This window comes from Crocodylus porosus, unplaced genomic scaffold (assembly GCF_001723895.1).
Source record: "Crocodylus porosus isolate Cpor-Errol unplaced genomic scaffold, CroPor_comp1, whole genome shotgun sequence".
Classification (NCBI taxonomy): domain Eukaryota; kingdom Metazoa; phylum Chordata; order Crocodylia; family Crocodylidae; genus Crocodylus; species Crocodylus porosus.
Window position 1 is genome coordinate 82621701 of NW_017728949.1, and position 27602 is coordinate 82649302.

Consider the following 27602-nt stretch of genomic DNA (forward strand, 5'->3'; position numbering starts at 1 on the left):
CAAGAGCTGGGGCTTCAAGGAATTCACCAAATATTTTGAAACTTAAGATAAAATATCACAACATCTTATTTCCAGAAAGTCTTAGGTTTTGAGGTGTGTGACTTTGCAAATTTAGCATTAACAGAATGATATCAACGTGTAACTAGTATAGCAATTTCTCATTTGGACACTAATATTGGCTAGATCCATAACTAATAATAAAGCTCTTCTTTCTAATAGGCATATATATACTTAAGGCAAATCTTGAATTCTGTAACATCATGTATAGACTAGCAGCTTCGCCTGTGCTCGTATGTTGCACTGAGTCTGTTCTTTAATTTGTAAACAATGTATATCACAACAGTTATTTAATAATAATCTGTGAATTTTGATATTGGGGAAAAAAATCTGTCCTATTCTCACAGCTGAATGCTAATCAGTTTTTGTCCCTGTAATAAACATTCCAAAACAGATTCCAAAACATTTGCCAAAACACTAAATTATTTGCTTTGTTCCTGACTTCAGTCCTAACACTGAGCAATATTTGCTACTGAAAAATGTAGAGGTTCAAGTTTTTTGAACCATATATGAATACTGCTTAGTATTGAAAAGGCACGTTATAGTTTCCATCCACATCTTGCATTACTTACTTTCAGATAAAAACTGAAAGCTGAGCTACTGAAGAAAGCAATTACCTAATTCTGTACTTAAACAGAACCTTTGCGTAGTAACACAAGAATAAACCTATTTCTTTCCAGCAACAATAACTATTTGTATGTGTTGACATAAGGTTTTACTTGGAAGAAATAATTTGGACTTTAGAGTTATCATGCTGACATATTGCATCTAGAAGCCAAAAACTGGAGAGAGAAATTGTATTGAAATTCTTTAAGATTCTGTCCTCATTTGCTCAATGACAGTGTTCCTGGAGTTGTGTATAAAATTCTGTTGAACATTATGACTATATACATTCTTTTCTTTCTTGCAGTGTTGATCCCAAATTTGACTAACAGGGCCTATTCTGGAATTCCAGCATCTAAGTTAGTGTCCCATTCCCAACCTTTGAGAACTCATGGAGGTCTTGTGAGGTCCTAGATGACTGGAAAAAGTTAAATATAGTACCCACCTTTGATAAGTGGGATCCAGGGAATTACAGTCCATTACAAGTCATCAAGGAATCTAATCCTAAGCAGCTGGAGGAAAACAATGCGATCAGGAACAGCCAGCATGGATTCACCAAAAGCAAATCATGCTTGACTAACCTGATAGTCTTCTGTGACAAGGCAACAGGCTCTCTGGGTGAGAAGAAAGCAGTGAATGAGATGTATTTTGATTTTAGGAAGGCTTTTGACACTATCTCCCACTACATTCTCACTAATAAGCTAATTAGGAAGACAGGTACATTGGTATCACAACCTCACTAACTAGCCTGCTCCAATGCTTAACCACCCTCATAGTGAAAAAGTTCTTTCTACTCTCCAAAGTAAAATTTCCTTGCTGTAATTTGAGACCACTGTTCTAAGTCCTGTTCCCTACAGCCTCAGAGAATAATCTGTCTCTATCCTCATTGGATGGTATGACAAAACATCTGACAAAGTGGGCTATAGTCCATGAAACCTCATGTTTCCCTGAGCAAGTCGTTCTATAAAGGAATTTATACACGTGTGCTAAGAGTAGGGGGAGAAGGAGCACTTTAATTAGAGCAGCTCCAAGAGGATGGAGGATGGTATTGAGTACATACTTAGCAAAAATTATATAGTGGGTGGTGGCCTGCTGGCTGACACAACATCTGAACGAGACCTAGGGGTCACGATCAACTAGAAGACAAATATGACCCAACAGTGTGGCAAGGCTGCCAAAAGGGCCAATAAAACTCTGGTTGTTGGATAAGGACATGGATAAGCTCGAGAGGGTACAAAGGGCTACCCATTTGATTAAGAGCATGGAGAGTAGGCCCCATGAGGAGAAACTCTGGGAACTGGGCCTGTTCAGCCTGAGGAAAAGAAGACTGAGAGGTAACTTGATAGCTGCCTACAAGTATCTCTAGGGGAAGCATCAAGAACTAGGAGAGCAACTATTCAGGAGGGCACTTTAAGGGAGGACGAGGACCAATGGGCATAAACTAATAGAGAGTAAATTCAGGTTGGTTACAAGGAAAAAATTCTTCTCTGTAAGGGTCACCAGAATCTGGAACACGCTCCCAGCAGAGGTGGTGCAGTCACCCTCCTTGGAGGTGTTCAAGACAAGCCTGGACAAGGACCTTGCTGACCTCATTTGACCCCAATACTTCTTGCTCAGGGCAGGGGACTGGACTTAATGATCGTACAGGTCTCATACAGTTCTATGAGTCTATGACTGTAAATTTGCAGATGACACCACTTTGAATGGAGTTGCAGACAGACTGGAGGAAATAGCTAGAATTCAGAATGACATGAATAAACTGGAGAAATGAACCCAAAATGAATCAGATGAAATTTAAGAAGGAGAAGTTCCTGTACTTGGGATAGAACAATCACATGCACAAATACAGGCTGGGGAAGGACTGGTTAGTAGGGCTGTGCTAAATTTCTCTGGGTGTTTTGTTTCAAAGCTGTTTCATTTTGAGCTCAAAACAGTGAAATCGAAATGAAATGAAAGGCTTTAAAACAGCCTTGAAATGAAACAAGGGCACTCAAAATGTTTCAAAAGTTTCTAAATGTTTTGAATTTTGAAGCTGGGCTTGCTTGCAGGGAAACAGAAACTAAGGAAGGGGAGGGAGAAGAGTGGGGAAGAACTGCTCTGATATTGACTGTATAGCTGGCCCGTGACTGTGATCCTTCCCTGAGGTCCCTTCCAATCCCAGTGCTCTGGGGGAGAGACGGAAAAACAGCTGCGCCTTAACACACACACACAGTTACACGTCATGAGTTTTGCTTGTCAGCAGCTTGAGGTGCAGTTTCCCAGAAGCCCCTGCACCTATCTCCTTGAAATCTCAGCAGGGCTACCATGCCTGCTGTTTTCACCTCGCTGTGCCTTAACACACATACCCAGTCACATATGACACAAGTTTTGCTCTGAAAAGTTTGAGGTGCAGTTTCCCAGAAACCCCCATCTCCTTGAAACTTGGCAGGCTTCATGGCCTCATAATGGGCGACCATGGCTCCTGTTTTCACCCTGCTGTGCCTTAACTCCACTCACAGTCACACGTCACAAGTTTTACTTGTCAGCAGCTTGAGGTGCAGTTTCCCAGAAACACCTTCACGTATCTCCTTGAAACCTTGCCAACAACTTAACCATGGCAGGCTTCATGGTCTCAGAAGGGGTTACCATCCTGGCAGTTTTCAGTTGAATCAGGCAAGAAGTGAGAAAGTTATAGGCAGTTTTATGATTCCCCATTATAGCCTATGGGCAAACCGTTGAAAGACCAAAACAGTTTTGATGAAATGAAATGGAGCAGTGCCTTGAAACTAAATGAAACCCAAAGCAAAACACTGCCCTGGCAAAATGGCCAAATGGAAGTTGAAACGAAATGGTACTGTTTCGCACAGCCCTACTGGTTAGGCTGCAGTACTGAAGAAAAGTACCTTAAGATTACAATGGACCACAAGCTGAATATGAACCAACAGTATGCTCCTGTTGCTAAAAAAATTAATAGTATACCGGGTTGTTTTAACAAGAATGTTGCTTGCAAATTAAAAGAAATTATCCTTCTTTTCTGTCTGGCACTGATAAAGCCTCAGCTGGAGTATCATGTCCAGTTATGAGTCCTACACTTTAAGAAACATGTGGACAGTTTGGAAACAGTCTAGTGGAGAGTGGCAAAAAATTTTAGATGCCTGGCTTATAAGGAAAGGCTGAAATAACTAAGTCTGGAGAAAAAAATGAGTGAGGGGGGATTTGGTAACAGTCTTCAAGTCCCTGAAGGGTGGTTAGAAGTAAGACTAGAAGAAATGGTCTCAAATTACAACAAAGGATATTCAGATTGGAAAATAAGAAAAACTTTTTCGCCATCGTTTCCTATTTAGAGTATACAGATAATTTTTAATGAAGAATAAAATATGCCAGTACTTTAATCATTCTACTTAACACGCCTCATTATACAGATATGTAAAACCAATGAATTTTCATTCTATTAGTCACTCTTTGGAATAATGTGCACTTCTTTTGCCAAAATCAGTGCAGCATCTGGCAAAAAAAATATTCAAGCTGATTGAATACAGTATTTAAATGAACAAATAATTCACAAATAAATTGCCTCTGGCAATTTACTGCTCCAAAAAATAAATCAAGGCAATGTGAAAGGCATGGTCATATTTAAGATATGAAACTGATAATTCTGTATGCAGAATTCTATAAAGCTATATATGATTAGAACAAGATAGAAATAAGCAGGACTCAACTCAATATTGTTTTGTGCTTTCAGCTTATTCTGTGGCTCAGAGCTTCTAGCTGAAAAGTTGCCAGTTCAACTGTGTATGTAGGCACCTGAAATTCAGCCTGAAAAAGCAGCTCTTGCAGAATTCTGAGTTTTGGAGTGACTCTGCACAGCACATTGGATGTCCACAATTAAGTAGTCATTCAAAGGTTGTAGGTTCAAGTACTACCAGAATCAAATGTTTTTGGGATGATATAGTTGGGAATGGTCCTCCTTTAAGCAAGGGGTTAGACTAGATGACTTCCTCAGGTCCCTTCCAGCCCTAATTTTCTATGATACCCACCAAAGTCTGAGTTAAACTCTGCACCTTACAGACTCAGACCTTCCAAAATAACTCTTGGTAGTGCTATCCCATAAACTAGCATGAAGGCAGAAATCTTACAGAAAATAATTTATCTGTTTAGTTATGAAAGTGTACCTGCAGAAAAACTGGAATGTTTGATGTATCCCAAATTATTCTTTACACCAAGTTTGGCTTTTTTTGCCTTTTTTTTAAACATGCTGTTTCAAAAACCTCCCTTCATGCCCTGTCTTTTCTTCTCATTTGCCTTTCCTGCAAGATTTCCCAGTTTTAAAATATGTTGTCTTCAGAAGCTCATCAAGGATCATTTGCCAGATTTCAGATGATTAGCATGACAGGCTGCAAAAAGCTTGTCTTCTGTACTTAAAACAGAAAACATAATAAAGTTTGTGAAAATTAAATGGAAAACTAAGTTCCTGAAATCTATTTCTTTAAAATATTTTCTGGGCTTACAAGCAGTTCTCAAACAAGAATATGCCAAATCTAACGCAATTCATAAATGTTGGAATCCCTGAAATAGGTTGAGCCCTTGCACAAGAGTCTTGTTTACCTTGGACAAAGACAACAAATAATAAGCTTTTGCCCCCCTGTTCCTATTCTAGTTTTCAGTGGGTGTGTTTATATGCATCATTAACATGTAGCAATAGGTTTATTGCTCCTGGAAAGCTCCCAGGCATGCAGTTTTCACACATGCCCAGACTGCAGCACTTTGAGCCAGGTCACAGCAGCCCTGGCTGGCAGAGGGCCTGGAGGGTTAGCCTGACAGCACACAGCTGCTCCAACCAGATTCAATTTGCTGCAGAGGGCCTAGCTGGGGCACACGGACACTACAGTGTGGGACTACCTTTCAGGCAGCCCCTGCACTGAACCGCCCTCATTCCTCAGCCAGCTGGTTCAGTGTCTACATGTGCACTACTGTACACAAAAAAACCTCTGCCGCAGTTTATTACTTTTGTAATAAGGGCTCATGTGTAGATGCTGAAATGTTTACTGCACAGTTAATTAGTCAACTGCACAGTAAACGTCTTGTGTAGATGTGCCCAGTAGATATCTTTTCACTAGCACTGTGTATATTCCAGTTGGTCTTCTGCACCTTGTATTAGTAACAAGTACTAATGGCCAAGCACTGAAACCACCTGGTATGAATTAAAGGTGTAATTCAGGGAGTGGACAGAGCAGATTGCCAGCTGTCCATAGAAAACAAACCTAAAAATGTCTGTCCATAAAATCTGTAAAAGAAAACTGAGCAGGAGCACAGCACCCTGCAGGGAGCATTCTCTCAGGGCTTGGTAGCCCCCTTCTCTCTCAGCCATGTGCTGCTGCTGCTGTTCTATCTCATTGCCTGCTTGTAACACTGCCAGGTTGCAGGTAGGCAGATAGAAGTGTTTCTTTTGCGGTCCTTACTGGGATGGGATGATGGAGATGGTGGGACCAGGTCTAGGAGGTAGTACTGGGTACAGTCAGGAGCATCAGGGTATGGGATGAGTAGGGGACCCCTGAGGTGGAGGCAGCAGGGGCAGTAAGCAACTTTTAGACTGGTGTCTACACATGTAGGCATTACTACACATGTACACTGTGTGTGCTCTGACTTGGGAGTAAAGTTACTCCCATGCTGGAACACTCACACAGTGTTACTGCACAATAAGGCATCTACACGTGCCTTACTGCACAATAACTAAGTGGGCCCAACTCAGTATTAGTCACCATAGTTACTGAATGGTACATGTGTGCACATGTAGACACATGCCTGTACTGCGCAGTAACTTTGCCAATAGGTGATCTTGCTTAATCTGAAGAACCATGGATGTGTCTTGTCAGAGCTTTATCCCTGTAGGCTGATATGCTGTCTCCAACAGCAGTTGAAAAACATAATCCTCTTCACCAGTTACATTATAGTTCAGGTCATTTCTCCCTCACCTTCACAGGCATTTTACCACTGAATCACAGGACTTGAGTTTTTTCTTATATTACTAAAATGGCAAATCTAGATACTCTGGGTATATCCAGACAAGTGGGAATGTGTGTTTCCTGGGGGACAAATAGCAGCACATAATTGTGTCATTTGGCGAGGTAGGGGAGGCTGAGGCCAGCATCTGGGCTGGCCCCAGCAGCCTCACCTGGTGTCCTAGGAGCCTCCCAGAGCTGCAGCAGCAGCAATCTGGGTGCGTGGAGGCTAGCCGGCAGCCAGAGCGTGGCTCTGGCCAGTCAGGCTCCAGTTTTGGGTAGAGTACACTACAGCCACGTGCACTGTCCTACCTTTTTTTTTAAGATACCAGGATTTCCCCAGTATCTAACTTCGGCTCTGTGCTTCAAATATGCAGCACAGAGAACCTTTTCAACATGAGCCATACGTATTTTGTGGCACCTCAGAAGGCTCTGAGCCACTGGAAAGCACAAGTTCCTACTCATCTTGAAGCACTCTCTGGGGCTTGCTCTAAGGTCACCTCCTCTTCTGAGACCCCAATGATAGAAAAATCATGGATTTCTCAGCTCCAATATTTGGGTGTGTATCTGGCCCTTAAGATTATCATAATGACGTAATCTTCTGGACTAAATCAATCAGTTTGTTCCCACAAAGGCAACTATGTCATATTAAGGCATGCTGTTCTAGTACCTGTAGCATTTATATTTGCCAAAGCAGGATGTAGAGTTTACAGTGGGAATGACCAGTTGACCATGGTGCCAACACTAGTAGTGACTTTGTCATAAGTCATAATGTGAAGGCAAACTTTAAAAGAACATAGAAGGTTTTCCCACCATTCACAGTGCATGATTCATTCACTGGCAGACTGGATTGTGCAGGTGAAGTGCCTTATTATTAGAAAACAAACTGACCTTTCTATTTTACAATGGTAAGCATTTCCTCCTTAGTTACTGGTAATTAAGTGCTGAGAGTTCTGAGAGAGGCTTAGCACCTTCGGCAAGGTGTTAGGATTTGAAGATAACCAGCACTAGAAATACTCCAGTATAGAGATAGTAATTAAAACATAGCTATTCTCTGCGGCACTGATTCTGCAATCAGATTCATTAGCATGCACCCTTGTGACCAGGACTGGGCAGAAGTTTAGGGATTTGCTCTTGCAGATCTCTTTTACAGGAACAAGCCCTTTTTTGCATAGAAATATGCAAAAACTGTTTGGTTTTGATGTTTTAGTAGCACACATCTCTCTTGAAACTTCCAGGTCACCATCAGTTGTTTTAGCTGTTGCAGAGACATCCTACCTGTGACTGTAGCGTTTAATTCAGGGAGGTGCTGAGGTCTCACAACTCATAACTAGGGTGGCCTTTTCAAAATGGAAAGTCTGGACACATGCCCACCTCCCTCCTGGCCCCCTCTGGCAGCATGGCTGGAGAAGAGCAAAGCAGAGCCCATGAGGGGTGAGAGAGGGATGGGCTTACAGCTCCCTGTCCTGCTGTCCTCCCCCCTGGGAGCCCCATTAGGGCTGTGCAAAACTGCAGCATTCCACTTCAACATCTGTTTCAATGTTTCAGTGGAACAGTGTTTCATTTCATTTCAAAAACATTGTTCTGTTCTGTTTCATCAAAATGGTTTTGCTGTTTCAACATTTCAGTTGGACTGGGGAAGAGAACTCAACCCAGCTGCGTTCCCTTTCCCATTGCTACCATCAGGCTGGGGAAGGGAACTGGCACTCCTCAGCTGGGCTAAGTTCCCTTCCCCGTCCCAACCACAACCCTGGTTCTCCCCTGTCTCCCACCACCTGGCTGGCTGCTTCAAAACATTTCAACTGCCCTCATTTCATCTCAAGGATGTTTTGAAACCCTTCATTTTATTTCAATTTCACTGTTTTGAGCTCAAAGTGAGTCAAAACAGTGTCAAAATGAAACAGCCAGCAAAATTTTGCGCAGTTCTAAGCCCCATGCCATCCACACTGCTATGGTGAGGCACTCCCTACCCACCTGGCAGCAGCAGGGGGCACAACTCCATGTTGCTACTGCTGCTGCTCCTGCTGGGAGGGCAGGGGATGCCTTGCCATGGTGGTATGGCTGGCACAGGGCTCCTGGAGGGAAGGCAGCAGGGTGGGAAACCCTGAGGTCCACAGTGGGCAACCCTCATCCACCCCCGCCCTGTGCACAAATTGGGGGGTGGGGGGAGAAAGGCATGAGCTGCCCATGCCCTACTTCCCCAGGTGTGTTCACAGCAGCAGGGAGTCCCCTCTTCCTCCCTTCTTCTGCTCCCTGGATGAGCCATCCCTAGCTTTTCTATTCCCCCCTGGCCACATGCACGTGTGTACCTGGAGACCTCTGCATCTGGCTCCACCCAGCACCAAACAGCCCCTTGCAGGCTGGAATTCTGCCAACCTGCAAGGGGAAACCCACCATTTCCCACATTTTTCCATGGTGAACAGAAAACCCAGATGCTTACACATGATACTGGGAATATGAGACAAATGCTGTCCCAGAGTCATTCAACCTGGTACCAGGACTTGATGTTCACATTTTGGAACTAGCCCACCCAGTTAGGGATGGGTGGTCACCCTACTCATAGCTCATTAATTTTAGTGGGATAGGGTTACCCTACATCCAAGTTTTCCCAGATGTGTCCTCTTTTTGAGTCATCCTATCTCTGTCTGGGAAGGTTTTGCAAATCTGAACAAATGTCTGGGGTTTTGCTTTGCTCTGCTGGTGGAAGCAGGAGGAGGAGCAATTGTAGGCAGGGAGCTGCAGGCAGGTAAGTCTGGGTTGGGGAGCTGAAGTTGCAGCAGGAAGGGGGTCAGGAGGGGTGCCCTCCAGCAGGGGAAGGGGGCGGGGGGGGCTTTTGAGGGCCATGGCCAGGCCAGCATCAAAAGGGCCAGTACCCGGTGCCCGTGCTTGCAGGGGTGGAGTGGCCAGGAAACGCTGCAGGGAGGGGAGGGGAGGGGAGGGGCAAAAGGAGAGGAGGGAGAGGTGGGATGTGGCCAGGCCTCCTGGCATGGTGCAGCACGGCAGCCTCAGCCCAGGGCAGAGAGTGTCACAAGTATCCCCTCCTGTTCCCTCTAGCCCACACTGGGGTTGAACTCACTCTGAGACACAGCGCTCTGGCCTGGTCAGGATGGGGGCAACTGAAGCCCCTCCAACAGGGCTGGGAGGGCAGGGGGCTGCTGGTAAGAAGGAAGGAGCACTGGTTGGGCTGGGGGAGCAAAGGGCTGCTGGTCAGGAGTAAGAGGAACCAATATGGCCCAGTGGGGCAGGGTACTGTGGTTTGGGAGTGAGGGGCAGCAGCAGAGCGGGGGGGGGGGGTTGGCTAGGGATCAAGGGGCAACAGAATGGGCAGGGACAGGGCACTGTCATATCACTGCCCGCCCCCCCCAGTCATAGTCTCCCCCCCCACACACACACGACAGATGTCCTTTTTGGAACTGAAAATATGGTAACCCTAAGTGGGATCATTTAACAATTCTCAGAATAAAATATAATGAAGCTGAACTGAAATTTTTGGGAAAATAAAATCCTTCATAATTGTTGCACACAAGAAATACGAAGAGAACAATATTACCCTGAAGCTTCCTTACATTGTTTCACCAATTTTCTTCTTTCTCCTGGTGCTCAAGATCCCTCCCTGCTTCTAGTTAGATTTTCCATGTATAGTGTCACCAGTGGAGAAAATATCCTTTTTGTTTTTATTTCCAAGTTTGTATGAAAGGCAAATAAACAGGATTGTACAGCACTACAGCTGTTGATGCCAATTCCACTGCTTAAAAGTGATTTTTCTTGCCAGTGTTTTCCCTCTCTGCTTTTCTTCCAAGTAACAACATGCCCATGTGAGCAATCTCCCTCTCCCAGTTTCACCCTTTGTCAGTTTGAATACTGCTGATCACGTGGCTATGACTCACCCCACAAAAATGTGACCTCGTAAATATAATTCACCTCCTGACCTTTGCAAGATCTGCATCACACAGTGATACCCAACTTCTGTAGTTAGGAACCCAGCATTTTCCATGACAGGAATTGCAAATATGTTAGCCTTCTGAGGAAAATCATGACTTTCTACAGAGTGCACCCAGGGAAGCAGCTTCCAAAACAAACCAAACAAACAAAAAACCAGAACAAAACAAAAATAAAAACACCACCCTAATAGTTTTGAACTGAAACAATCTTTGTCTGTACAGAGAAACAGAAGTTTATCCCTTTCTTGACTTCCGTTCCATGATACACCTTTTGGATTTTTGATACCACAGGATGCAAGCACACTGATTTCTCCAAATTGAGTTAACATTAAAAAAAAAATGCTTAAGAAAACAGAGGACTTAAGGAAACTAGAACAACAGTAGTGATATGGCCACTCTACTAGCAGAGAGGATTTTCCACATGACTGATGTATATAGCCACTGTCTTCTGAAAGCTTTTAGAAGTTTTATTTCAAATACAAAGCAAGTGTGAAAAAACTGATGAATGAATAGTGTTGCAATGATAATGAAAGCTAGGTACAAACACGCAGAAAGCTTGAGGCCGAATCTGAGTTATGTGGTTTTCTGTAAGCAGCGTAGTTTAGATCAGTAGTAAGCAGAACACACGTTCACTCTTTGGCGGAGCGGGGGAGGGGTGGGACTGGGGCAAATCTTAAACCGAGTTCCACCATTTTTAAATCACTCTTTGTGTGCTGAACTTCTGTTCTGTTATGGGTATAGACCGGTTTCTGACCATGTATACCGATAAAGTGTAATTTCTGTACCTTTGGTTTAGTTTTATATGTGAATTTCTGTATTGAAAATGCTTGTGTATTTTTCAAATTTAACCCTAACTGAGATTCTGGTGTTTCAAAAGATTTTTTTTGTAATGATCTTATATGGATTTTTGCCTTTCATTGCTGGTATGGATTCTTAGACTTCACTCCATCTCAACTAAAATTACAACCCTGAAAATCCCAAGAAGCATGCTTAAGATTGTGCATTTTGTATTCACATGAGTTTGTCCCACTGAAATCCAGACCTGCCTTGCATATCAGATAAAAAAAGTTTTCCTTTAAAAAAAGAAATTTGGAAGAGTATCAAAACTATAGAAGCTTAAAAAAAACATACATCATATTCTGAAAAATATAAACACAGTGTAGACCTTGGAATTAGTAACCAAAGAAGGATTCATTTCAGCCCGTTTTTATCTTAATGGTTTCTGTTCCTTCCTGCGTACATTTTTATTTTACTTGACCTTTGTTTTGTTTTGTTTTTGTTTTGGCCAGTGTCTTTCTTTTTCATTTCCTTCTTTATTATTACTATTCATCTGGATTTCCAAAAATGTATTGCCTATATATTACTTATTAATACCAGTATTTGAATAATCTACAAAATACTGGCAAATTAAAAGTTTTTACCTTTTCACTTTAATAGTTATATCATGAGTTGTAAAACACTTTCACAACTGATGTCCACATGAATCATATAAACTCATTTCATAGAAGAGATGATGTCTACGGTACACATCTGATATTATTGCAGACTGTTCAAGTTCTCTTTACTTACAGAGTAAAGAAAATCCAGGTTGAGTTTTTAAGTGGGGAGAGGGGAAGGGTTGACAGGCAGAGTAATGTATTAGTCCTGTTTCAAGGTGCAGTATTGCATTGAAGGGCAATTTGTAGCTTTTCTTCTTTGGCTGACATATTATCATAAGATTTCTGCACAGCTATATAGACACTATAGAAGGGAATAGAAAGTAGTTGCATTGTTCCACAGCTCAAGGTCAATATTCCACCCAGTCACCAAAAGCCTGAGTAAGCAAGTTTTGGTTAGTCAGTGTACATCTCGTACATCTTCAGTGTATCTGATTTAAATGCAATTGAAGCACAGTAATTGCAGTGCAGCAGATCAGAGGTAGAAGTTCAGTGCACATAAACTGCTTTTAAAATGGCCAAGACCAGTTTAAAGATAAACCTGGATGGATGTAGTATCAGACTTAACTGATTTATGTTAAATCAATTTATTAAAATTCTATCCCAGATCCCCTCCAGATTCAAGATAACCCACAGTCCCCCAGCATCCCAGGATGCTTTGCACCTCCCCAGCAAGCCACCTCTCCCCTCCCCCGGTAGGCAGGCTAGCCTTGGGCCAAGTGGTCTGCTAGAGCCGAGCAGGGGAGCATGCTTTACATCTACCAGCATCTGACCTGGGCCACTGCAGGCATGTGACTGCATTTCTGGAATCAAAAGTGAATGTCTGTTAACATGCTTTACCAGTTCAGTTTACCTGTTCAGTTTATGCAACTTCAACTAACCTGTGAAGATTGAATCGATTCAGCCTCTGACTTTTTGACTGTCTGTACTTAGCCCATAGGGCAGGTGTTTCATGGGGTATGATGGGATTTACTGCAAGGTAGACATAAAAAGTGGTGTCTATACACATCATGTTTCCCTGGGAAACTGGCAAGAAATTTACCAGTCTTTTAAATGGTTCAGAATTGCTGACTTTAAGTACAGCACTGATTCTTCTTCTTTCTCCACATATGCCTGGACAGAAGGAATACAGCAATCCCAGCACGACAATGCTAAATAATGCCATTGTTAGAAGCAACATAGAGAAAATGACATAGAACCAAAGGGAAAAAAAGAGCTGAAAGGGATTACCGGAAGTTATTGAGGCTACCAGCTTCCTCGATACAGGATCCTCCCTATCTAATCTATGGCAAGCAAATATTTGTCTAACATGCTCTTAAAAACGTCCGGTAATAGTGATTCCAGTCTCTGTAGGTTCTCTAGTCCAGTGATTCACCCCAACCCCAGAAATGATAAATTCTTAATAGATATCACAAATATTCTATGTTAACTTTTAAACCTATTACTTGTCCTTTTTGTCCCATTCCTGTAGACACAAAGACCAACTTATTGTTACCCACTTTATAACAGCCCTTTTTGTTATAAAAACTGTTATCAAACTGTTATCACCAAGATGAAATAACCACAGGTATTTTAGACTTTCCGTATGTCGTGCTTTTTAGAATTTTAAATCATTTATGTTGCTCTCCTCTGGACTCTTCCAATTTTTCCATGTCTTTCTTGAAGTGAGATGCAGTGCCGAGAACTGGACACACTAATTTTTGATAATACCTTATCAGTGTCAAAACAGGTGGAAGAATCAGTTCCTGTGGCTTGCATACCAGTTCCATTAATAGAGCCCAGTATACAATTAGCATATTTTGCCATTATATTGATTTATATTCAAGTTTGTGATCCATTAAAACTTCCAGGATCTTTTATGCATCCTAGCAGATGCAGTACTACATCGTAGCCAGGCCTTCCTCATTTTGTATTTATGTTTGGTTGTTCCATCTTAAGTGTTATACTTTGCACTTGATCTGAAATAAGATGAATGAGAACATTTTCCCAGTTTATCAAGGTCGTTTTGAATTCTAGTCCTGTCCTTTAAAATGACTGCTTTCTCCTCAGGCACAAAACCCCATAACCTTGTGACCAAGTTCTGAAACCCAAGGATCCTAAGCAAGACTAAAGTTAATGGGGAGCATGACTCATCCTCTGTGATTGTGCAGAGGTCCATGAAGAAAAAGCTAAGAGAAGGCAGCTCTGTTTTTTCAGTGTCATGACATGCATGGAAGTTGTCTTTGTTTCCCTTGGATACACCTTTTTGAAAAGAAAGTTTGGTTCATTGTGTTTGAAGTGCAGGTTTGTTGTTTGCCCTTGACTTCCTTGAGCAGCTCTATTTACCTGGCAGCTAGCTCTGCCCCAGGTTCAAATAGGTAGCATTCATATTTTAAGTAATATTATCTGTAAACATCAAATGCATCTCTTATGTAAAACATAGCAAAAATAATAATAATAAAAGTACCTGTTAAATTTGGGGGCAGTTACACTTCTACTTATCCATTTCTAATTGAGACACACTATAGACCCACAATGAAATGTTTCTACTTTACCTAGTTATGGATCATATCCATCCCTTGGTACAAATGCAGTTGCACTGGAGATGAATTTGGTCATTTCTTTTTATTCATTTGTATGGAACACATGTTGATACTTAAAAAAATCACTGTATAGTAAATGAAGGGTTAACTTTCAACACTAAGAAAGTTTGGTCCCAAAATGGAAACTAAGGCATTGACTCTGGATAGGATTTTGTATAAATGGTTAACAGACAGGAGGACTGAAAAGGTAAAAGCTACACAGAAAGTTTAGTGGGTTGTGGATTGAAATAGTTTCCTTATGTGAGGAGGTGTTGAGTTACAGCCTGAGGACTGAGAGCTGGGTGGAGAGAAGAAAAACATCTGATCTGCAACCTTTTCCTCATCTTAGGGTAACGTGTACAAGAGTTAAATGAGACAGACCAAGGAAGTATAATGTGGAGCTTATATTTGTTGCTTCCTCAGTGACTTAATGCCTGTGTTTACTGAGGATATGAAAATGAAATGCAGCTGGATTAATCATGAAAAGCCGAGGAGACGCACATGCCCTGTTGTAAAATGCCACGCAGGCAAAGACTGACAGGCAGCAGGATCTGAAGTTTTCCCTGAATCACTAATCAGACGTGTTCCAGGGAGTGGAGGCGGTATAACTCCTTGGCTCCTTAAGGTAAGAGGCTCAGGGGGCAAGTGCCAGAGAGAAGACAGATAAACTTAAAGATGAATAAAATCCGGAAGTTTTTCCGAGGGAGTGGGAGAGCTCTTGCATTTATATTTGCTGCCTCTGTCATCTGGCTGATCTTTGACATGGCAGCTCTCAGGCTTTCATTCAGTGAGATTAACACCAAGGTTCTCAAAGAGGAGATGATCAGGAGAGAACGGGAAAAGTTCAGAGTTTGGCGCAGCCCAGAGAAGATCCCCGAGAGCACCAGAAAGGAACCAAAACTGCCCCCAAAGGGCTGGGAACGGGGGAGGCTCAGCAATGAGGAATTTAGAAATATAGAAGAGAAAATGGTGAAGGCTGTAAACAAAATAGACAAATACATGAATGAAAAGAAGACACCAAAAGCAACAGAAAAGATAAATGCAGCCTCTAAAGCAGCCTATGAGAAAATGACTGCACTTGGGACCAACCCAGTAAAATTGCTGAGCCCCCATCCCTCTGTTCCCATGGAAAAGGCAGGGAGAGAAAAGCATGAAAAGGCTGCAAACTCCACAGATCTGCTGAAAACAAAGCAATCAGTTCCCAAAGGGATTCAACAGATCCCGTTAGTAACAGCAACAAGGAGATCAGTTGTCAAATTAACACACAGAGCAGTTTCTGTAAACAACAAAGTTGCACAAAAAATGTATGATCCTGTAACAAAGGCATCAAAGAGAAAGGAAGGCAAATTAAAAATTCAGCTTACAGATAAAGCCTCTTTGGCTGGATTAGAAAAGGAATTGCCTGCTGGGAGAAACCTGAAGGAACCGCAAAACAAATTCCCACTACCAGACTTGCCAGCTCCTAGGCAAAACATCCCTGCAAACCCAAAAAGGACAGAGCTGAAAGCACTAAATGCTTCATACCTACCTGTCAGCAAACTGGCTGCTGCTACCAGAGCAGAGAAAAAGGGATTGTCTATAAATGCAACAGAACTGGGAAACCTGCCAAAAGAAGATGAATCAAAAGTTGATCATGAAAAGAAACCAACTTCCTCTGAACATCAGTTTGTCATTATTAATAAAGATGGTATCAAAATGAGCAGCCCAGTGTCCCAGGACCTCATACCCAACTCAAAAAAATACTTGCCAAAGAGACCAGAAAAGAGTATAAAACAGCAACTTGTTAGCAACAAAAGTGAGGACAACCTTAAGGTGAATATTGTAAACAAAGCATCAGTTCTTAAGAATCTAACTAAGAAAGCAATTTTGACTGAAGATCTACAACTAGCAAAAGTCCGCAAAGTCAATTTAACTGATAAGGACCCAAAAAAGAAAACAGATGGAAGAAACAGTACAGCTCAATTGAGAAGAAATACTGGGATGCACAAAGTTTTAACCGTTGATGTGACACTTTCCCCAAGAGATCCCAAAGCCCCTGGCCAGTTTGGCCATGCTGCTGTAGTCCCTGATGAGAAGCAAGAAGAGGCAAAAAGCAGATGGAAAGAAGGAAACTTCAATGTCTACCTCAGTGATTTAATCCCAATAGACCGAGCCATTGATGACACAAGGCCTGCTGGGTAAGATTCATTTCCCACTACATATGATCCCAAGCAAATGCGAATTGTATTTGATCCCTGCCTGCTTTCTGGAATGCTTTTAATCTGCATGTGAAGGGTTAACTTCAGGTTATCAAGTGTTTCCTCAGACTGCAGCTACTGAGAGTTTATTAGTATACAATTGGATCAAATTTTCAGAAGCACCTGAAATTTAGAAACCTCAGTATTATTCACAATAGAGGCTTGAGTGCCTGGGGAAGCATTACTTTTGAAAATGGAATTTAGGATCCTAAATTGCTTGGGCACTTTGGAAATTGTGACCCAGTTTATCTGGCATACCCACATTTAAAAGTTAATCGTTACAATATCAGGTCCTTTGACATTTGGATGTTTGATTCGCACATGAATGCTGTCACAGCAAAGAGCTCAATTTCAAAGTTATATTCCAGGATGGCTCTGAGAAGGAGATATTTGGGAATCTCAAATGCATGAAAATGCACAGCACAAAAATACCAGAATTTTGTCATTTGAAAAAAAAAAAAAAAAGTTGGCCATGAAACCAAATATCTCCTTGAAATTTTAGATGCCCCTAAAAATGGCATGTTTATGCTCTAAATGAGAAAAAAAATCGATGGCTCAAAAAGAAAGGTGGTATTTAAGGTAGAGCCCTGATCCCACCTCTGTCTGGGCTTTTACACATAGCAGTAAAGGATGTAACCTCAGGTTCACCATTACCAAACCTCTGACTGGGATCACTCTAAACACAGCCTGTATCTTACATTCTTCTTCTAAAGCATTTGCTGCTTGCCACCATCACAGAAATGTCTATTTGCTATACAGAGAAGGTAAACCTAGGCTGACCTGGAAACTACAAGCCTCCCTCAATTTGAGAGAGACCACTAAATGAATAACAACAAAAGCACAACAGAAGTACAGCTCCCTGATCTAACTCATGGTGCTTCACAGAAAGCGCCATGAATTAGACTGACCCTCCCAGTCCAACAGATGTTGGGTCGGGAGAGTGGGGGATTAAGCTTCAATTTGGAGCTGAACCAGTGAGAGAGGCTGCCTGTCTGCAGCCTCTTCCTCTAGCCCTGCCTCCCTTTCCCCCACCCCCCATCCCCAGTGCTGTCTCAGGATGGGAGGGGAAGAAAGCAGGGGAGGAATGTCCAGCTACACTGATGTAGGAGATGGGTGGACTGGAGCTTCTCGCCTCAGGAGAGCTCCAATCCACCTGCACCTCACTCCAGCATTGCTGGCCAACCCTAGAACAGACTGCCTTCCCTGCCTTCTCCCCCTCCCATCCTGAGAGAGCAGCAGGGATAGACCACTTTGGAACACCTTCATTTAAACCCACAGATAATGAGGTTTAATTTGTTGGGAAACTGGAGCACTCTACAGCTGTGTACTTCTGTTTAGATATTGCTGTAGAGCATTTTTAAGGGGCTGATCATGTGACAAATGTAATTTCTGTCTATACCTAAAATGCTTGGGACAGCAAATATAAAAACCAGGGATGGGAGTGAAGGTGAAAGTTTAATAACTAGGGTTCCAAAGAGGGGCACCAAGCAGGGAATCAGCTAGCTGCCAGAAAGAGGACTTTTGGCTAGATAGATACCTGGTCTGACTCAAAGGTGGCAACTCAAGTATGAATCCTGCTGCACACTTTCTACCCCATTCCTAACAGCTACTTTTCCTACTACAGCCTTCTCTTCCAGGTTCCTGGAATGTAAGCTATGTTTCATTACACATACACTCCCTGGACTTTAATGTGCTGTTACTTCACATGGTAACTAACTTTGCTGTCATTTACATCATTATCTGCCTCTCTCCTCTGTGTAGTCTGCAATATTTTATGCAGGAATTGACTGCATGATGCAAGAGGAATTCCCCAAGCCCTTACCACACTACAGGAGCAGTGAGACCAGGAGAGAGCAAACTTGGCACTGTTTTTTACTACGGAGGGTAGCACAGAAACCTAGGGAAATTAGAGGTGATAGGAGGCTAATATGTAGACAAAAATGATGTTGGTAGCACTTCATTCAGGGAACAAAGCTGTATTTATAAAACCATATATAGGAAATAAAAGATACAGGGATCAAAAAAATCAGGATGTCCACCTTCCAGTCTCATCAGTGAATGTAACCAGTGTTATACAGCCATGCAACATGATGAATCACAGATCTTGTTAAGATCAGAAAGTGGGCATATGCCCTGTTAGCAAAGAGACACCCAATCCAAATATGGAAGTGTTGCAGGTGACATGGCAGCTAGGCAAACTGCCCACATGATGTTGCAGTTTAGAGTACACTCTGCAAAGATAACAGGACAGGAAGCGCACTCGGCTACATGCAGAACTGCCTGGGATACTTTCCCTATGCTGGCAGCCTTTCCATTTCTAGAGGGCAAAGATTTTCTCTTTGTTTAATTCACAGAGTTACAATTCCCTATCAGCAGATCTTGGGGCTTAGCCAGGCTGTCTAGGCAGTGCTGTCTGACATATGATAGCAAGGCAGGTGAAAAAAGATATAGCCAATCACAGTAGTGCATAGCAACTGGGATAGGCCAATTGCTGACTCCAAAATATATCATTATGTCTTGGAAGTTTTTTTTTTAATCCACATCAGCAAAGGGCAATCCATATGCTTTGTACAGTGTCTCTTGGCAAACTGTTTGTATTTCACTGAATCTCTTGGAAAATTTATATGATAAAATTTCCATTTTTTTCTCCTCAGCAGTCTCCCAGTCTCTTCTAGTTTACAACCCAGACCCTGTTTTGCTCTGTGTTGCAATACTGAGCTAGGACACTGTACCCCAAATCAGGCAAACTGTTTGTATCTGTTTCACATTTGTCTTTCTCTTTGTACAATACAAACAAAAACTGGGACAAAATCCCACTAGGCAAGGACAGAAATGTTTAATTAATAGTCCATAACACTGTGGAACCAGCGCAGGGATGGGAAGAATGCCAAAAAAGCAAGTTAGGGGAAATCTAGATTACTTGCAGTGGACTAACCACTTGGTTTGCAAGTATGATATGGGATAAAGTCCTTTTGCAAAGCATCAAATAATGAACCATTGATACCACTGCTGCTCTGAGATGTTACTACAACACTGGCAATGTATGATTGGTGTCCATTTTCTCTGAACTTATGATCCTATAGCCCCTCCCAATTACCAGTGTTGCTCCCTTGAGCACATCTGTTTATTTGGAATAATTTAGGTTAATCCTGGTAATGTGCAATCTAAAACAATGTCTCTTAGCAGAAGGGCAGTACTTGTTATATGTACCACGCTAACTTGGTGACTAGGGAAACATGGCAGCAAACTCATGGGTCTTAGACACCATCTTCCTAACAGCAGAGGAAACATGTTAGGCCACCAGCTGTACTTCACTGCCTCACTAGTGTGTCGGAGTATATACGCTACTCCCAAACTCATAAATCAGGAGATCCAAGGAAACATTTTCAAAGGCTTTTAAAGGGAGTTAAGAGCTTAAGCCCTATTGACTAGTCTTGTGGCTTAATCGCAAACTCACTCAGACACTTCAAAAAATTTTCCTCTCATTTAGGAATTGGAAGTAGTCAAAGTCAACTCCATCAGAATGCAGAGTATGAAGCTATGGGACTAATTTTATTAAAGACAGAATTTAAGGGTGGGATTTTCAGAAGCATTCAACATTTCCTACCCACATTTGATCAGAGGGCAGGAAAACAGGCTTTATGATGACAGGTTAAGAGCTACGAGACTCTTCAGCCTGGAAAAGCGTAGGCTTCGAGTGGACCTGGTGGCTGCCTATAAGTATATAAGGGGTGTGCATCAGGATCTGGGGGAATGCCTGTTCACCAGAGTGCCCCACAGGATGACAAGGTCAAATGGTCACAAACTTCTCCAAGACCATTTCAGGCTGGACATAAGGAAAAACTTCTTTACAGTCTGAGTCCCCAAGGCCTGGAACATTTATCTTTCTGGGATCCTGTTACCCCAGCTGACTTTCTGCCTCTGGGGCAGGGGCTAGACTCGATCTTCTGAGGTCCCTTCCAGCCCTAATGTCTATGAAATCTATGAAATTAGCTGAATGTAACTGTAGCTATCAAAGTCAAGGGCATATAAGGGCAAAGTCAAGGGAAAAGTCAATGATATGTAGCTATCATGCCATTGCTAAGGGCCAGTACATTTATGGTTTACAACTAAACCATATCAGATATCAACATTTATTTCTGTCTGATCCAGTGATGATTGGTGTTTTGAGCTGAATTAATTATGAGTCAATTATGAAATTATTTGCATGCTATAAAAGATATACTTGAAAGACGCACTTAGAGGAATGCTTACAGAAGCCCATTCTGGAGTTAATTTTTGATGCTAAATGCTAGAAAAGAAGTCAACACTTTGCACTTAACAGTTGGCTATGAAATTCTGATCAGCATTTTGGGGTCCATACTCAGCTTCCTTAGATGTGCAGTAGTTCCATACAGAGCATATCAGAGCCAGTGCATACTGAACTTGATAGTTCATATTTCCAAACATAAGACAAATATAGAATTTTACATGCACCTCCTGCACATATTTCCCTATTACCAGCTTGTTTTTTAAGGTAAAGTATATTTAAAAAAGTAACTGAGACTTTTTATTTTCCATTCACCATGAAAAGCTGTATTCTTGTAGTTTTCAGAATTTGCAGGTAAGAGGGTTATGCTTGTAAGAGGTCTACTCTAAAAGTACAAAGAAAGTAAAAATGTATCAAGTTATTTCTTTCAAACAGCAGAGAGAGAAAGCAAGTTCCATTAACTCTTAGGTTTTCTAGGATAAAATAATGTAATTCTGGGAAGACGAGTTCTTCAGTAAGATGTTCTATACTCCTTGAGATCCACTTGAAGATACTAGGGCTTGGGGAGTGAAGGCCCCCTTAAGGCGCACATCAAAGCAGTTGTTGAATTGCAAATAGAATATAAGAAAAGCTGCTCATCGACCTTTTCTTCAAACACTGAAGACACAGACCTGACCTTGCCATCACATCTTGACTGTCATGGAATATAATGACAATTTTATAGAAATGGGAGAAATTTTATCGTTCCTTCAAATCTACTGATTTTTATCTTTCCCTGTTTGTTAAGCAAGTAAGCTACCTTCAAACTGCCTGGATGGCAGACTCTTGATGAACACTCACAATTCACAGCATGGGATGGGGAAAAGTTCAAGTGCAGAGGCCTAGGTCTCCTGACAAAGAACAACAATGTTTTAGGGTTTTTCTTTTGGGGTTGTTTGGGAAATAAGACCTCAAAGACAACTTTTGTACTTTTGTACTTTTTGTATAAAGAGTACAGTCATAGCATTGAAATTAAGTATGTTGGATTTCTTCCCCCCTTCCCAAAATGAATCCACTTCTGGCCATTTGAGGCACAAAATTTAGATGGGGCAGGCTTTCTTCTGTATGTGCATGTTCAATGTTTAGTCCCTTTTGGAAGTGATTATTTCCCTGTATTTTAAAAGGTACGATTAGATTTCTTTTCCCTCCTATATACCTGATTTTCATGCAGTGTGGATTCTCAAGGAGTTCTGCTGCTCTGTGAATGCTCAGCATTTCTTATGGCTTTTCATTCCTTCCAATTCACTACAGCATAGTGCAAATGTTAGAACCCTTTAAGAAGTTGATTATCTGGAGAAGTAGCTTGTGTGCCTGGACTTTGCAAGGTTACCCTAGCCACCCTGCTAATTCTGACAAAGCAGCACTTTCTCAAACCCATGTCATGGTAGCAGTGTAGGTGGCATAATTGGATTTCTTTATGAGTAACTAAGGACTCTGCTCTGAGGAAGTGACACCAAGAAAGAGATGGAGACATGCCAGACAGAATGTTGTTTCAGCTATAAGCTACAGGCATGCCAAAAACATGGGAGCATGACCTGTAAAAGCTATCAAAGCAGTGAGTAGTAACCTGACATGATGAGCACTGAATACCCTGAGATCTCCACATGTGAAACTTTGTTCACACGAAAAACTTAACACAACTTAGCAAGGAACAGGATCACATGGTGCTCTAATTGTTTTACAGGATCAGGATCAAGGACTATTCTACCTACTAAGCAGCAAACCTAGCCTATCTGAGGTGTGCTAGAAGGGTGGGTAGATAAAAAGTAGGAGCCTGCTTGAGGGAGAAGAAAAGAGAAATAGAGACAATACCCTGGACCTCTCTGATGAAGCTGCCCACAACAAGCATCAATTATGTATTATAAAAAATCATCATTTTGTCTATCTGAACTCTTTTCCATTTATCACTGATATTTCATTATTGGAATTACAGGTTTATGATTCAGAATACTTTTTTCCTCCCTCTTTATAAATTCCCAAGCTAACCGCTAAACCAGGAGCCTTTCCAAGTTTTACTGAGTTATAGAAATACACATTTTCTGGCCTCCTATACATTTAAGAACATCTGTTGTGCATTATGCATTTGTGTTGCTGACATTGCAGGTGTTCAAGACAATTGGTCCACAATGACCTCCCAACCACCACAGTTATCATGTGCTTTGTGGATGAAGTGTGGTCCACTCTTCTACGCTCAGTTCATAGTGTTCTCAATCGATCTCCTCTACACCTAATTGAAGAGGTTATTCTAGTGGATGACTTCAGCACTAAAGGTAAGCAAAGCTTCCTTTATCTTCAGGAAATTAATATGGCCCAGGGCTAAAATGCAGTTTACTCCTTGATGCTTCAATTAGAAATGCGAGTAATTTCCTTCTTTAATTTCATCTCGTTAGTATGTGTTAAACACAAAACCATTCCAGTCAGTGCTATTATATCTTCAGAGTGTGAGATTTGCTAAGGGAAGACAAAGCCAGTAGAATGAGGCCAAACTATTCCAAAGATAGAAAATTTCCACATCTTCAGGGAGTCTAAAGTCCTAGCTTGGGGATAGGTCTAAAAGACATCTTTATCCTTTCATGTGTAGTTTTCATATGAAGCTGGGGGGGGGGGTGCAATTGTCATGTTCAGACATAGAATCAGATACTGGCAACAAATACAGGCAGAAATAAATTGAAGCATCTAAGGGTGTGTCCCTATGTGCAGAGGCGTGAGTTTCCAGGGGCACAAAAAGCAACAGCATGCATTTGTGCTGCTGTTTTGTCCCCCAGGGCATGCCCCTGAATGTGCTCTCTGGCACCTACCAAATTGCTCCAGGTGAGGTAGGGGAGACTGGGGCCAGTGCCTGGGGTGCTGTGGGTCTCCTTAGGCAGCAGCAGCACTGATCTGGCTGCACAGACCCTGGCTGGCAGCCAGAGCCTGGCTTTGGATGGCCAGGCTCTATTTCTGGCAGCACAGTTGCAGGTTCACCACTTGTGGTTTACAGCACCTCAGACAGGCTTAAGGCACCACAAGCCACACTTGTGTGCTCGTCTGGATGCGTGCTAAGGGTGCATCCAGATAAGCACAATTGTGTGGTATGTGTTACTGCAAATACGTTTGCAGCACCACATACCGCAGAGTCCAGAGTTCTTCACGCTGTAAGGGCGTGCTGCCCAAGCATGCGATGCTCTGTTTTGTTTTTCCAGTTTTTTTTGATCCTTGGATATCTAGGGGTCAAAAAACCACACAGGAAAAAAACCTGAAGCAGTGCATGCTAAGACAGTATGCACTGCTAAAAAGCAGAGCTGGGCCACTCAGAGCTGTGCTGTGGCTGCTGGCCAGGCTCCACCCAGCAGGATCGCCATGCCTGCAGCAATCCAGGAGGCCCCCAAGACCCTCGGTAAGGCTGCTGGGGCCAGCACAGTGCTGGCCAAGCCTCCCCTACCCCACCCACGACAACTTGCTATGTGCCAAAGTGTGCATGGCATGGGCATTCCCCAGGGATAAGAGGCGGTAGCGCAAGGTGCACTGCCGCACTTTGTCCCTGGGGAACCAAACATCTGTGCATGTCTGGACATGCCTTAAATGTCCATTTACAGGAGTAACCAGTTATGGGCACAGTCATCCCAATTGTAGATAATACAAAGAACCTACTTAGTACTTTGGCTTTCACCAGAGTTCAGTCCTGAATTTTTTAAGGAAGTTATAATTCTTAAATTGCTGACTTGTCACAGGGGGTACTGTGTCATATCAACATCAGGGCCACATATACTAGGGATTTTTAAATGATATACCAAGGCAGGGTCTTTGTCCCAGAATAGATTACAGATTAAGAAGAGTGATTACATGAAAATAGTGAGGGGAAACAAGCTCAACTTAGTATAAACAGTTGTTATATATATGTTCATTTTTTATGATAATAAATAGATTTTTGAGCAAATTTCCCACCAAAATTTACTTTCAATTTTGCTCTTCAGTATGTTCTCACATCACTTCCCTTTATGTGTGTTAACCTCAGTGGCTGAATGAAAATATTGGTTTTCTTGGAATCAGGGCCAAGATCTTGGAATATAAAATATTATTTCCTCTTAATAGACTAAAAAGACATATCAAATTGAGGGGCTAAAACACTGAGGGATTTTTTTCCCCTAAGACAAACTATTATAACAAGGAGTTTCTACATTGAATCAGGTCAGCAATGCATCTATTTCAATATCTCATCTCCAAAAGGGCCCAGTACCAGATGCTTTAAAGGAAGGTGCCAAAAACCCAGAATGAAAACTCTAATTGAAATCCCCTTTCAGATCTCACTCTTACGTTACTCAGGCAAGGTGCTCTCTCAATATACTCAACCCAAACATGCTTGGGATTGCCTCTCACTCATACAGCTGCCTTACGTTTTATTCTGTCTAAAGATTTTCTACAGTAAAACCACTTCAGCAACAAATGAAAACAAAATATAAAATGCCATATAAGAACCAGTGATGTGCATTGATGCATCCTCACGCAGTTTGAGACCAGATGGATTATTTAAATGTAGCTCTTCACATTAGCTCTTGCAATTCAATGCAGCATTTGCAGAACAAAGCAAAAAAAACACAAATGCAATCTGAGGGGTAGGTTTTAATGTTCTAGTGGTTTAAGGACTATAATTCTGATTTTAAAAGTTTTAAAATCAACTGTTAGGTACTATCTTTCATGGGACAAATCAACAGTTAGCAGAATCGTTAAATCATACAGGGTGGGATTTAAAACTGGTCTTCTGTCAAAAATATAAATGGAAGCTATTATCTTCAGCCTACATAGGAGTAGAGGCCAATTAATGCTTAGTATAGTTGAAGATTCCACCCAGAGTAGATATGATTTTGTCTTCTTCCTTCCAGCTGGCTATACTACAATCCTCTACACTGCTCAAACATATGAAAGCTAAATAAAGGACTTCCTCCATGTGGTTTGAAGGGAGGAGCAGATAGTTCTCTTGAATATCACTGAATGTATATGTTCTCTAGCAGCACTATCTCCAAAGGAAAAAAATATAGTGTGTTTTGGAAATGGTTTAAAACTCAGAGGAAATGTTTTCCACTGATTTGTCACTGGCATCAAAACAGAGAAGTTAAGTTTTTGAAGGAATTTACTAAATTTTTCTCCTGTTTAGAATATCTCAAGGACAATTTAGACAAATATATGTCACAGTTCCCAAAAGTGAAGATCCTTCACCTGAAAGAAAGACATGGCTTAATAAGAGCCAGACTGGCAGGGGCGGAGATTGCTAAAGGTAAGAGGAAAGATACTCCTACTTCCCAGTTTGGATTTATTTGAATATGACACTTATACTTAAAAACCTTCTCCCTGGGCATATCTACATGTGATGCTGTGTCATTGTAGCAATGCACTACGGCACCATAGCATCAATGGGCAAAAACCGTGATGCTGCAGCTGCATCACTGCAGCAATGCACTCCCTCAATATAGTTTCCTCCCTCATTATAGTGCGCTGCTACAGCAACATAGCAACTAAAAATAACCATTCGTGGTCGGTATAATGCAGTACAGGCTGTTACTGCACCGTCACTTATAGTTTCATAGTTTCTAGGGTCGGAAGGGACCCGAGCAGATCATCTAGTCCGACCCCCCACCATGGCAGGAAAGAGTACTGGGGTCAAACGACCCCATTAAAGTGTACATCTAGCCTCCTCTTAAAGGCCTCCAGGGTAGGAGCTAGCACCACTTCTCTTGGAAGTTGGTTCCAGATCCTAGCCGCCCTGACAGTGAAGTAGCGCCTACTGATATCTAGCCTAAATCTCCCCTCTGCCAGCTTGTGACCGTTATTCCTGGTCACTCCTGGTAAAAAGGAAGTACTAAGTGATGGTGCAGTATCGTACGGCCACATATAGGCATGCCCTCTCATTACTATGCTATGTATCTTGACCACTGACCTAATATTAGAGCTGAATGTTATTTAACATATTTTTGTCATTTTTCAGCTGACCAGGCCTACAAACTGTTGAAGGCAATTCAGCCAACAACATATTTTGAAAAAAATGGCAACTTTTTCATACACTATTATTTGACACTTTGCCCTTTTTCTGCTAATTCAGTTCTAACTCACAGGTTTATAATGCTGATCTACAGAAAATAAATAATAAATGATGAAACACAATAGTTTCATTCCTCAGCTGAAAGGCTGATTATTTTGCGCTATGGAAGGGCTTGTATTTTCCAGCAGGATGAAAACAATGTTAACATTTCTGGTTTTGCCTTTTTCTGAACTCATTTTTGGTGCTAAAAACCCATATAGTTTACTTATTAAAATATCACTATAGACTAATTGTACTGAAGTTGGGCTTTCTACTAGCACAGTCAGTTTTGCCTGATATTTCATAGATTTCATAGACATTTAGGCTAGAAGGGACCTCAGAAGATCATCGAGTCCAGCCCCCTACCCAAAGGGCAGGAAGTCAGCTGGCGTCATAGGATCCCAGCAAGATAAGCATCCAATTTGCTCTTGAAGGTGTTCAGTGTAGGT

General features: G+C 41.9%; 1 protein-coding gene across 1 annotated transcript in view; it reads left to right on the forward strand.

Annotated features, from left to right (window-relative positions):
- The first annotated feature begins 14720 nt into the window (after window positions 1–14720).
- Window positions 14721–27602, forward strand: part of GALNT5 (polypeptide N-acetylgalactosaminyltransferase 5) — a 41130-nt gene continuing 28248 nt past the window's right edge. The window contains exons 1-3 of the mRNA XM_019554401.1: window positions 14721–16753; window positions 23205–23371; window positions 26233–26352. Of these exons, the coding sequence (XP_019409946.1) occupies window positions 15252–16753; window positions 23205–23371; window positions 26233–26352 (1789 nt within the window). The 5' untranslated portion in view covers window positions 14721–15251. The remainder of the gene's footprint in view (window positions 16754–23204; window positions 23372–26232; window positions 26353–27602) is intronic.